The following is a 13725-nucleotide window of genomic DNA, read 5'->3' as shown; positions in this document are numbered from 1 at the left end:
AATTATGGTTCACTTTAAGAGGTATTTCATATATTTTGCCTTGAGACTTTGAACATTTTACATTATGTTACAATTAACACGTCTCTATAAAAAAAAAAAAAATAACAAAAATGGACATAATGGAGTTGATTTACTAAAACTGGAGATTGCAACCTCTGGTGCAGCTGTGCATGGTAACCTATTAGAATCTAACTTAAGCTTGTTAAATTAACCTTTGACAAAAAGAAGAAAAAAGAAAAAATGGAAGATGGTTGGTTTCTATGCAGAGCTGCACCAGACTTTGCCTCTCCAGTTTTAGTAAATCAATCCCAAGCCCAACCCCAACCTCCAGAATATTTTCTCTAGGATTCTGTGAGATTAAGTCATGCTGGGGCTGGAAGATGAAGGGGTTGTAAACCTTTGCCGTTTTTCACCTTAATGCATTGTATGCATTAAGGTGAAAAACATTTTTCAATTCAGCAGTGCTCCAGAGTCCCCCTTATACTTACCTGAGCCCTGAAATTTGGCACAGCCATTGGCTCCCACTGCTGTCAATCAAATCCAATGATGTAGGCGCCAGGCGTGGGGCCGAGTCATGCATTCGGCGGCTATGGACGCAGAATGCTGGACTCAGGAGCGCATCTGCAAGGTAACCCCCTTGAGGAAGCACTTCCCCTAGGGGGTTATCTGATGCAGGGAGGAGCCGCGAAAGCCACCGGGGGACCCCAGAAGAGCAGGTTCAGGGCCACTCTGTGCAAAGCGAGCTGCACAGTGGAGGTAAGTATTATGTTTGTTATTTTAAATAAAAAAAAATAAAAAAATGAACCCTTACAATCACTGGAAGCTCTGTTTCCTAGATTTAACCCTTTTATCTAAGGATACTAGACAGAAAAACAACATGTTTATAAACTAGTGATTTTTTTCTACTTGGAACAAAGGTATGTGGTCTAGCAACATACCTAACCCAATCACCTCTTTGTTGGTGCCAGTGGTTGACAAGGGCCCAGTGCCTATAAGAATGGAGTTTGAGTTTGGGGAAGGTCATATTTTTAAACCAGTCCCTTCAGGCACCGACCTAAAACTGATTGTAATATAGGCTGTTATTAATACAGCAGGTGGCCTATACTGCTGTTGCCATTTTGTTTAGTGGCACCTAAACACTTAGCAGTGGCACCTAAATCCTAGCAAATTGGACTGTTGGACTGGATTCTAAAAAGTTTGATTATCTTTAGACATGAAACAAACATTTGTTTAAAACTGTAACTAAGATATACACTATATTGCAAGAGTCAAATAAAAAAACGTAAATCAGATATTGTTCTTACTTGGCATATATGGAGGTCTGTTCAAGGCTTCATTTCCACAACCATTGACAGATCCGTGAACAAAACTAGCAGGCTCATTCATATCCTACACAAAAAAAGGAATAATAACAAAGACAGATGAACTTGACAGTCCTTTGTTTCTGCAAGCTGATTCGCCCCAAGCACACACACATTTATTTTCATAATAAAACTTCAAATGCTGTTGCTATGCTGGTTAACTTCTTTGCAATCTGAGATAAGGGTCCCCCCAAAAGTCTTTTTCAAGCTAAATTTAAATCTACAAATATTTTTTTTTTACCTATTTGTATAGAGCTATGGTTACCATACTGGCGTGTCCATATGTCTAGAAACTAGGCATAAGGTAATGATGAAGCTGTATATCAGGTAATAGTATATGATATATCATATGCATAGGGATAAGCAGTAGCACAAAGAATATATCTTGAACTAGGTTATGTTCTTGCCTGAAGTGATCACCTTGTTAGTGCAAGTGAAAGCAGGTTACTAAGGAGGAGAAAGGCACATGAGTAGTCCTGAAAGTGAGCATGGTTACAGGTGACTAAGGAAAAGAGAATGATTAAACATTCCCTTTTCTGCTGAGCTCCAAAGGCATTACAAATGGCATCTTTGTAGGCCTGTTACCCTCTAAAATCCTGTAAGCTGGAAGTCAACTGGTAAATGGTTCTTTAAATCAAATTGTCACTATTCATAGAACCCCTACAGTCCAATGTACCAACCAAATTCCATTTGTGTCAGTGACCCAGGGCAATTTTGGGGTCAGTGAAGTCGGACCTCTGATCTGCAAACATGAGTTACAGGTGTCTGACTCATGAAATACAGCAACTTTTCAGAAAAAAAGTTAGACACAACATTCTGTTCATTCTTAACAGGACAGTTTTTGTTTCAGATTTATACATTTATAACAAAATAACACTGATGTATTATTTTATCTCTTTTCAAATAATTTCTATTTGGGTTACACTGATTTTGCAATTTTCCTGTACTGTTTACAGCTACAGTCACAATACAATTTACCTTCAGTTGGTGGAATCCTAAATTCTTAGTGACTGCACTGTTACCAGCATGACTTCTCTAGAGCACATGGACGAGTCTAATGCTTCTAAACCATCAACATGGGACTCATGCTGAAAGGCTAATTTCTTGCTAGAAACTAATAAGGTCACTGAAGCTGCTCAGAAGCATGCTGTGCTGCTGATTGTCACAGGACCTAAGACTTTTTCATTTATTTTCAATTATTCACTTCCCCGTGTACCCTGCTAAATCAAGTATCTGATCTTTTGAGGGAATTATTGGAATTCTGAAGACTCACTTTTACCTGTTTCTCCTGTAATTATAAGTAGTTTAATTTTAACAGTCTCAGTACATAATAGCATAGCATATAAAGTAACATATAAAGATATATTTTTTTTTAATATCTCCCATTTGGTTACATGTAAGCTTTAAAACGCACAAAAAAAAAAATCAGGGGCTTCCGTTGCTGACCTTCTTATGAATATGCTGGTTATTTGGCTTTCTACATCTTTTACTTCCTCAACGTTATAAGTTACTAATCAAGATCTGGGTAAGCATGTAAGGTCTAGGTTAGTGATAGAGAGCCTGATACACTATATGGCCAAAAGTATGTGAACAATTAACCATCACACCTTTATGAGCTTGTTGGACATCCCATTTTAATACAGTATTGTTCCCCACCCCCACACTACTACCACCACCAACTTTGCATCTATAACAACCTCCACTATTCTTGGCAGGCTTTGCACAAGATTTTGAGATTCGGGGTTTATAGGAATTTGAGGCCATGTTGGATAAGGAGACCGGATTCAAAGATGGTGCTCCGATGTATCCCACAGTTGTTTGGTAAGCTTGAGGTTAGGACTCTGTGTAAGCCACTAGTGTTCCTCCACAAAACACTTGTTTATTACATTTTTTTGGACCTGTTCTTGTGCACAGGGATACAATCACACTGGAACAGAAAAGGGCTTTGACTCTGTATGTTGTAGCATTACCAAAACCCTTTGCTGGAAAAAACTGACTAGTACAGTATGCCTTAATGGAAATGTGTCGGCCATGTAAATACATGTAAGAGTCAGGTGTCAGTTTTGGCCATGTATTTGGGCAGCTAACATTTTCAGAAGAAAAGGTTATCTTTGGTAGCCTATATATTTCTCTCCTTACAGGGCTTTTTAAGCACTATCAGGGTAGATTCAGTTTAAAATGTTATGTGGTAGCACAACCTTGTGATAAATGATTACTATTATGATGAAATCACAGAACAACTTGCATTATGCTCAGTATAGATATGGTGTGATGGAACATGTGGTACACATCATCTGTGGTTTTTGCAAATGTGCTTTGCTGATATCCAGGCTAATTGTATTCTGTATGTGCACTCACTGTCAGACTTTTCCTCCCACTTCCACTATGTGGTTAATTGTTCATACTGTATGTTTAACAGATTGTTATAAGTAGGCAGTGGCAAAATGTCAGATACAAATTGTAACAAAGAAATGAGTAATTAAAAAAAAGTTTGTACAATGTTGATTATAATGCTCTGTATTGCTTTCTTCTTCTGTGAATGCTGCCTATCTGTACCACAGGATGCTAATAGTTTTTTAATCATAAAAGCTTTGACGGATGCACATAAACTATTAAGAATAATCTGCGGAAACAATAAGGTTTTTTGTTATTTCTGTAATAGCATTTTCCTTCGTTAGTTTCTTCTAATTTAGATGTTTTCAGAGAATGTTTTCATCTGAGAATTACAGTACATCTTCACTCTCATACTCCCTTGGAACATAGTGCTAATTATAGGAAATTATACAACTGTGGGGGCGTTATGATTTATGATATAGAAAGCTCAATATGGTGACTTCTTTATTACCAAACTTCACAGACACACACCATTTCTAAGTACTGCTACCACTCTTTCCAGTTAAAGGCCCAGTAAACCTAAAGTATACTATGTTTAATAACATAGTACAGTAACTGTCCAAACATCACGTGATGTTCACATGATGTGCAATAGATATGAGTATCACATGCAATGTTTATATATTATATGGGTTAAAACTGGTTTTAAACCCTGAGACTGTTGATATCTATTTTTTTGCAAAAATCTTACAAGAAAGTGTGTTATTACAAAGAAAAAGAAAAAAAGTTTCAAGAATGTATCGGTTGTTTTATGCATATTAGTGCTAAAGATCTCATTTTGAAGTGAAATGTAAAGCTTTACATACATTTGTAACCATTACATTAGATATGTAGGTGTAGGTGTGTATTTTAAGTGTACAAGTCCTTTCATACAACTCGCTGAGTATAATATTATTACAAATAATTTGATGAAAAGGGCATCACTATCAGTTTTACTTACAATCCACAGTCCGTCAAACCGAATATGGTCCCTTCGAAATTCTTCAATTTCACGGTGCCACCACTTCGCAGTTCGGTCAAGGAAGAAGTCAGGGAATGCAGCATAAGCTCTAAAAAGCTATGAGAAAAAGAAATTCTCAGTCTCAGAAAATGTTAATGGTTGTTGTTGACTCTCCCAAAAATTTACAGATTGAAGTATTAAGAGGAGGAAGTTGGCTTAAAGTGGTTGTAAAGGTAGAAGGTTTTCTATGCAGTAAGGTAAAAAACCTTCTGCGCGCAGTTTCCCCTAAATACATACCTGAGCCCAATTTCGATCCAGCTATGTGCATGAGAGCAGAGGCTCTCTTGTTTCACACACTCCTCATTGGCTCATATACAGCAGCAGGAGTCAAGCAGCCAGTAATGAGGAGCTGAGGTGGGGCTGAGCCCTGTCCATAAGACACATAGAGCGAGGCACGGGTGCCCCCATTGCAATTGGTTTGCATTGGGTCACTTGGAGTGGCGTGGAGCCCAGAGGACCAGCAGATGACCCCAGAAGAGGTGGCTAGGGGCTGCTCTTTGCAAAAGCATTGCACAGAGCAGGTAAGTATAACATGTTTGTTATTTTGATTAAAAAGAAAAAGGCCAAACCAGGCTCCAATAGAATTGATAATGGATAGATTGCTAGGCTAACACCCACTTTTTCTATATTTATTTTACACTGTATGTAGAACTTAGTGGAAGATGAATGAGATGTGTATCTCTCTATGTAGAATTAAGCTGCAGCACATTTGTGGAACCCTTGGCGGAAGCTCTGGTTAAGTTACTATTCTGCTCTGACTGTAATTGTACCTCTGTAAACATACATACGAGTCTTTAGTTTTGATGCACTGGTAATTCTGGAACCTATATGTTTCTAATTGCTTAATAAAGCTTTTTGTTGACAAAAAAAGGTCAAGCTTTACAATTACTTTAATTAGAGCCACTGGTTTGTAGCTCTCCAGAGTTCTATCTACATGTATTCAAACCCAAACTAAAGTGCAGCACTCATAAAGCAAAAACAAAACTGATATCAGTCAAAGTGTGTGTCTATAATAAAACGTCCATGCAAATAAAAAAAGTCCATTGTTAATTTTTAGATGAACTAATGTTCATATGTTGTAAAAAAACTCCACCAAGTGAAAAAAACAACGTACTCTGTGCTCCCACCTCATTGCCCAAATTAACGACTTATCAGAACAACATGACCCTCACAATGAGAAGTCACATAGCACTTGAGAGTGGTTAGATCAGTTCTTGGATATTTGATGTCACCACTACAATCCACCATATATAGTCAACAGTCATTCAGGGCAATGTGCATGAAAAAATGGAAATGCTCCACATAATATAAAGTCAATGGTAACCAATATTTATCAAAAACAATGCAACTCACACATATAGAACCAAACAGAGCTGTACAAATCAAAATCCCCAAGAGAATATGCAGATTGCTTCCGGATTTCGTGATGACATCATGAGCGTGGGCTCTGCTTACATGTTTTGTCAAAAATGACATCTGAAGATTATTACAAATCTCTATATGGTCACACATGCTGTCCATGTTTTGGATTCCAAATATGCTATTGTCACTACAATTTGGAACACCTAAAAACTATTGGATATGGATATATGCATGAAAGTGCTGGCCTTACCACCTGCACTTTTAGTAATGATGAATCTCAAAAACAACAGACAGATATGTGTTAAGCACACAGAAGGTTTTTTGCCTTCGTGCATAGAGTGCATGAAGGTAAAAAACATTTAGTCTTTACAGCCACTTTAAAGTGGGTCTTCTGGAGAAACAAGATTAGAATTTTTTATTTATACATATTGTATAATCTTTGGGACAATTTGTATGGGGAATTCATGCACCTAGAATTTAATGAGCCAATTTGTAGCTTACCCATTGGACATATAATGCAGTAGAGCACCAATAAACAGAAGGGCTACCATTTTGTGGTAAATAAAAAAAAAAGAGGTGGAAAGGGAAAGAAAAAGAATAGGAGGATGACATGGAAGAAAATAAGCCATGTGCCAATGTGGGTAGGTAGTAAAGAAAGGGAGAAAAGAAAACTCCTTGAACAATATACCTCAAGGCTGAAGTGCAGAAGGTGAAGCCTATGTGAGGGGTGTTTGCAAAGGGCCAAGAATGTGCCCCCACCTGAGTTTGTTTAGGAACAAAGTTCAGTGATATAACATTCAATTGGTACTAGCAAAATGTTGTAATTGAAACAATCCAAAAAATTAGGGATATCAGCATAGGTATAAGCATGTGTGAATAGAGGTCTAAAAAATATAAAACCGGGGTGAGCTGGGCAAGTCAGGTAGTAACATTAGCAATACTAGGTAATCCCAGACCAAATATTAGTAGTGCAATGAGTCATTGTAAACAAGAAACAAAAGATAAATATATTGCAATAGTATAAGGCTAGCCCGCAGTGGGGTAATGTATAATACAATCCAAAGTTAGTGCAAAATTGTGGATGGATATCCATCCAACCCACAGGGTCCAAGACCCAGACCTAGGGATAAAAAAGGATGTGGAAAGGAAGGGGGACACAGAGACCCTTTATTGACCCTAGTCCAATGCAGTCCACGTATAGGCCCAGGGAGCAAAAGAGGCTATTCTAATCAGGCTTCAGCTCTCTTGAATTAGATTTTTTGGCAAGCACTGCTGGTTGCAGCTATGCACCAAAGAATAGGAGACTATAAAGCCAAGGAAGCAGCATATGATACAGTAAGGATGAATACATGAAATTAATTGTTCTGGTGGTTGCACTGGCCCACAGTAATAATGAGCGATCAGATAAAGGCAATGTCCCAGAGGATGAGGTGAGGAAGACAGGAACGATAGAAAAGGTGGGTAGGAAAGTGCTGCAATGGGGAGATGAGGGGGTCAAGGGGAGGCGGGTGTATAGGGGCGGGGTAAAGGAGGGCTGGACTAAGAAGAAACAGGGGTCAGGGAGCTATAGCAGAAGGACTATGAGGAGATCACTGAAAGCAGTAATCACAGAAAGATAAACAAAGTTTAAAACATATGAAGCGGCTTAAAGAAAAAGATGATTGGTTGATGGAGTAATTCCCAAGTAATTAGTATAAAAGCTATATAAAATGAAGTGGGTCCCTTTGGATAACCATTTGGTACCAATATGTGATAGCAGGAATGTAAGCAAGACTTATGAAGGTGCAGTAAATGGAAGTATGCATCTCCCATTTAGGGAGATGCAAAAGCCAGAAACGTGTTCTATTGGCACCGTCTGTCCGTGCAATTGTAGCTTGTGTGGACAGGGTCTGAGTGTCAGTAATCAAACCAGCAAAGTACTGAGTTCAGGTTTCAAGCTTTAGAGGGGCCAATTGTAACTCACCTAATAAGACAGGTGGGGGTGCCACAACAAAAAGAAAAGTAATCCACCAGTCTGAACATACAGTATGAACTATGGAGTAAGTCAGTTAAACAGTAAGGATCCTGTTGCATCATCTCAGGTGACATCCCAAGATGAATGTTTATTGCCATGGAGTCGGAAGAGAAATTGGAGGCCAAACAGGGGAAACCAGATATGGCCAGGGTTTTAAGTGGTTGTTAAGCCACTTAGCAAATTACATGCAATCCCCTCTGTTAGAAAGAGTCTTATGTTGCAGTGTATACGCTTTGTAAAAAATATGCCCATTTCTACCTAAATTCACAGCGCCGCTCGGCACTCACGCGACTCTCGCTGCTACCTTTCCCAATCTGACAGCTAAAGCAAGAGGGGCCAAAAATCCCCCACTGACATCAGTCGGGAGGGGGGTAGGAGAGGAGGAGCAGCCGGGACGTCAGCTGGGGAGGATGGGAGCAGCGAAAAGTCGTGTGAATGCTGAGCGGCGCTGTGAATTCAGGTAGAAATGGGCATATTTTTTACAAAGCACAGACACTGCAGCATAGGACTCATTCTAACAGAGGGGATTGTATGTAGTTTACACTGTAATTTCAGCAGCAGGAGGAGGGGGTGGACACTGTCACTAGCTGATGAGCAAGGAGGGGAGGGGGTAGAGGACAGGGCAGAGAGGACACAGGGGAGCTGCAGATGATGGAGGCGCATTAACTGACTACAATGTCAGGGCTCAGCAGCCATGATAAACCATGGTCAGTTTACAGGGGGAGGGCAGCACCAAGCAGGATCAGCCAAGTATTTTAGGTGATTCAGGGGGCCAAATTACACAGCACAAACACTGTGCTGTACACGATGCTATAAAGTAACATGATCTAATTTTTTGTTAGGGTTATAAACGCTTTAAGTTTCACAGTATGTACATCAAAGGCTTTCAAGAATGCCAGCGAGTCATTGGGAGTGTACAGGATATGTTTTCTACCACCCCTCTTAAAGTGGTTGTAAACCCTTACAACCAACTTTGACCTACAGGTAAGCCTACACGGTTTAGGAGATATTTGCCGAAAGACAGGCACCGCTGTCTAGCGGCGCGCAGGCAATGCATAGTAGTCCATTATGCTTTACCTTTGCAGGGAATCAAAGAGGAAGTAAACCCATCAGGGTTTACTTCCTCTTTAAGCTGACCATATATGGATCAAAATTTAGTAGGTTGAGCTCTATCAATCAACTTCTCATGAACTAGCTTGTTCACACATTTTTGCTCAGCACAATCACAGCATGAGAATGGTTGGTTCAAGCAGATTTAAAGAGTCCATCATTGACATCGGCACTGATGTTTCTTAGGCAGAAAAGAATAAGATCTTTTTCTTGCAAAGGAAAAGCTGTGTACTGATGGAACCATTTGGCACAGACAATTTTGTATTCAGCCATAAGAGTTGAGTCAAGTCACACCATTGGTGTGCAACTTGTCTGTATCTTCACAAGGCAATGATAGGCTCCTTGGATGGCTACCTGATCAAATTTGCAGCACTGGAGGCTTGGAGAAGTGGCTCTAGCATGACTCACATCTTTTTCTTGTTTATCTTGTGCTTTTTATAGAAATGGAGTATGCCCTTTCACTCCACTACACACTTTAAACATGAAATCAAAAGGCCCTACACTTGCGTCTAATCTTTTGTGGTCTTTGCTCTGATCTGTGTGTGTAATTTAATGTATGTGGGAGAGATGGAATAGAAGGTTAAGGACCATATTTCACAGCACCAGCATTCTATTCAGGAAATAACCCCTGCATGACTGGTATCATAACATTTTTAAAAGTGAATACATAGAGAGACTGAATTCCATCTTTTTGATACTTGATGGTGTACCAAAACAGGGTCAGGTGCTGATTGCATTTTCCTGTTGAAAAACATGAAGTGTGATGAACACATAGGTCTCTACAACTTGAGGGGTTAAATAAAGAATCTGATTTTGTTTATTCACATACTACTACTGACTTTCTGATTTTTTTACTCTCATAAGTTGCAGACAAGAATATGTGACTATTTTGTTCTTTATTTTGTGTGACCTGACCTTTTGATAACTACATATACAGTAGCTTTGTTCTGTACACTGATGGACTTCTCACCTAACTCAATAAAAGGATCCATGCCTCCATGTCTGTAATTGGATATCCATTGACCTTTGTCTAGTAGAGGTTTGTTATATCTATGTGTGGTTTTAACATTTTTGTAATAAAGATACATTTTTTATATTTACTGCCTCATGGTGTGCCCACAAAGTCCACCTTTTTTGAGAGAGTCCTAGTTACTTTCAATCCTTTTTCTCTAAAAAGTTGGATGCTGACATGGTAGGGGCCCTCCCTTTTTTTTGTGTAACATAGAATTCATTTTGTATAATCAATGCTTCTGCACTATTACAATCATTGTTAGTCATTCATTTGTTTTAATAAATGATTGTGAGCCCAGAGGGGTGGATCTTGTTTTGGCTGCAGCTTTGTGGATTCTTGTCTTTAGCTGTGTTTTAATTAAACTTGCTCAGTCTGTTAGTAATACGTGCATCAAACAAGGAGCAGGGACACTTGAAACTGTTGTGCAATAGTATTGGCATTGGAAATAAATGCCATTTATTGAGCAAAAATGTATTAGGGTGCAATAACTCTTGGATGAGTTATTATTGGACAGTTTGGAGCCTTTCGGTTAACTTTCGCCTCCTGCACAGGTGACATGCAACTCACCTAACAATAGCGCTAAAAACACTTAAGAATATCAGCGATACACATCATCCATGTACAAAAGTCATAACAATACATCATATGAACAAACAAGGTAATGAAAAATGATGATCGAACAATTGGTCCTTGTTAGAAAAATATAACAGAGGCTCTAAGCTTCCAAAAACCACACAAATATACTGTAGGTCCATGAATGTTTAGATATAATATCAACAGGTTAGCTAGGAATGAATGTCATATGCTATACACAGGGGAAAACCCCTAGTATCATACTAAAGAAACAACAAGAAAGAAGAAAAAAGCAAGAAAAGAAGAAGAAAAAAAAGAAAGAATAGAGGAGAGGTCATCACCTCAGACCGGGTCATGGTCGCAATCCACAGCTTTGATGCAAATCTGAGCATCAGGGCTTAAAGTGGAAGTAAACTCCCCTATCGTTTTTAGCCAAGGAAGCTGCCATATTTGCCTCTGTTTAATCTTCAACTGCTATGGTGCTGCACATGTGATTCGTTATGACACCAGCCATTGGATGGTTTGATAGTTTGGCTGAGAGCACAGCCAATGTGCAGTTAGCATTCCCGGCATGCCTTTTTTTTAACTGTTTAAATCGATGGGTTTACTTCCACTTTAAGGAGGGAAGAGTCAAAATCAGGTGGAAGGAAAGGGTCTACTCGGGTATTTATTTCATTTTTATGTCCATATTAATGTATACAAACTCAGTTCCCTTTATAAAGCATATAAGGACTATTGAGTCCAAAGAACTATAAAGCCTAATACATTTACAGAAAATATATGGTTTATTACCCTGACTTGTGTATCCCAGTCCAAAGACAAATCAACATAGATGTCAGGTAAATCTGGCCAGACCTTAAAGCAAATAAAATATGACTTAGTATAACAATCAAATCAAGCTCACAGAAAAAAATACATAATACATGAGTTTCTTCCCACTTGACATATTCATAAATACCTTTCCCCATACTATATCATTGCTATTTGGCCATTTGATGAACACGTCATCTTGAACACCTCTGGTAAAAGCTGGATAGGGTTTGGTTTCATTTCCTGCAATGGCAGGGTCCTATAAATGATCCATAAAGAAAAAAATGTAAAGTGAGTTCAAAAGAATTAAATATTATTTATTTTTTGCCTAAACTGGACACATTTGTACATCTATGGAATATAACATAGCTACTGCCAATATACTATGAGTCACAACTGGACTCCAGGTAAACAACTAAAAACACAGTTGAAATACATATAAGAGGGCTGTAATACCCACTCAAGGATTTGCATTTCTGTCCATCCAGTTCTGAAATGTATACAGCTATGCACACATCCCAATCCTGTCTATCAGGGCAGAAAACCTGGATTTCCTCTGTTACAGTTCTGTAACTCTCCAAAGTCTCCTCCTCACCCTTACTGCATGACTTGACAGTGAAAAGAGAAGCAGCAGACTGATGAGTTATCTTTCTGTCACTTGGGTCTCTCTTCCTATCATCGTGTTCATTGCACTACAGCACAACTGATTGGAACCTTATGTCACTTCTTCCTCTCCCAGTCTGAACTCTGCTGTACAGGGATGGTGAGAGTTGGATCCAAGGTCAAATTCAAATACAATTTGATTTGAAAGGCTAAATTCACTTAAAAAATACTGTGCAGTCAAGGTACCCCAGTGGTGTGAAAGACATTGTCTAGTAAAATGGAGCTTAGCTTACACAGCATATCTGTAGGCCACCTCTGCTTCCCAAAGCTCAATAAAGAACTACAATCCTGACAGATTTGCTCTGTCCTCTAACGGAAGCTGGAACTCCTTGACCATTGAGAGTGTGTTCTCTTGTTCACAAACTGGTGCATGTGCAGTGCTTTCTTTCTCCTTAAGTCTCTTCAGTGCTGCAAGAAGGGGAAGGAGAGTACACTGCACACGCATTTGTTTGTGAACAAAGGACAGCACTTGTTCCTGCTATGCTGGGAGTGTACTCAGTAGTCCAGGTGCTTCTATGCCAGGATGGAGCAGATCTTTCTGGATGGTACTTTTTAGTCCAGGTATAGAACACAGAGATATTGGCCTACAGATATGTCATAAATGTAACTCCAGTTTTCTAAGTTGAGCAATGTTGTGTATACTGCTGGCACCCCTTGACTGCACAGATTGTTTTAAGGTGCATGTAGTGTTTAAATAATAAATGTAAAGGTGTATTACTGAATACATAATTGCATTTATTTGTGTCTTTTATATCTGTCTGCAGTACCACTTTTGAGTAAATGCATTTCCTAAAAACGAATGTCTTGTATTTACATTTTAGTCTGTTAAATATACTTTAGAAAATATTTGTTTTATCTGTTCTTTAAGCCCAAAAAAACAGAATAAACACATTGACCCTGTCGACACTGCAGAGTGAATAGAATTGCTCTGAATTTCTATGATCTTGATTGTGTGATCAGCCTGATCTACATGATCATAGGATCAACATTGTTGAAGAATTTTTATGGAAGATGTACCAATCTAGTAGGCCTTGTAATGATTTTGCTTTGGAGTTGCTTAGACACATCTTGGCATGTGACATCTTTGTGTTTTTGGATGTCTATTGCCTCCAAGAGCAAGGAGTGACAATGGGGGTGTGTTGTGCCCCATCACTAACCTGTACCTGGGGGGGGTGGGGGGGGTGGGAGAGAAGACTGTTCTTGGTCAATTTAGCATCTACATATCTGTGTCATGTGTGGCACAAGTGCATAGACAATATTCAAATGATTTGGACTGATCAAGATTTTTTTGAATTTATGTCATTCTTTAGTTGTAATGATCTGAATCTGAAATTCACCATGCCTACTAGTAAGGAAAATATAGTTATTGGATGTTGAAATCCTAGTACAGACGGATGAATCTTTGGTTATCAATCTCTATATAAAA

General features: G+C 38.8%; 1 protein-coding gene across 3 annotated transcripts in view; it reads right to left on the bottom strand.

Annotated features, from left to right (window-relative positions):
• Positions 1-13725, bottom strand: part of SI (sucrase-isomaltase) — a 342643-nt gene that overhangs the window by 170103 nt on the left and 158815 nt on the right. For all 3 annotated transcript variants that reach the window (XM_077488042.1, XM_077488044.1, XM_077488043.1), the window contains 4 exons: positions 11785-11895; positions 11619-11681; positions 4696-4812; positions 1305-1389 (listed from right to left, as the gene is read on the bottom strand). In XM_077488042.1, the coding sequence (XP_077344168.1) occupies positions 1305-1389; positions 4696-4812; positions 11619-11681; positions 11785-11895 (376 nt within the window). The remainder of the gene's footprint in view (positions 1-1304; positions 1390-4695; positions 4813-11618; positions 11682-11784; positions 11896-13725) is intronic.

The sequence above is a fragment of the Lithobates pipiens genome, unplaced genomic scaffold (genome assembly GCF_037356315.1).
Source record: "Lithobates pipiens isolate NorthernLeopardFrog02 unplaced genomic scaffold, aLitPip1_a1.2 Scaffold_18, whole genome shotgun sequence".
NCBI classification, from domain to species: domain Eukaryota; kingdom Metazoa; phylum Chordata; class Amphibia; order Anura; family Ranidae; genus Lithobates; species Lithobates pipiens.
This window is presented reverse-complemented; position numbering and strand designations above follow the sequence as displayed.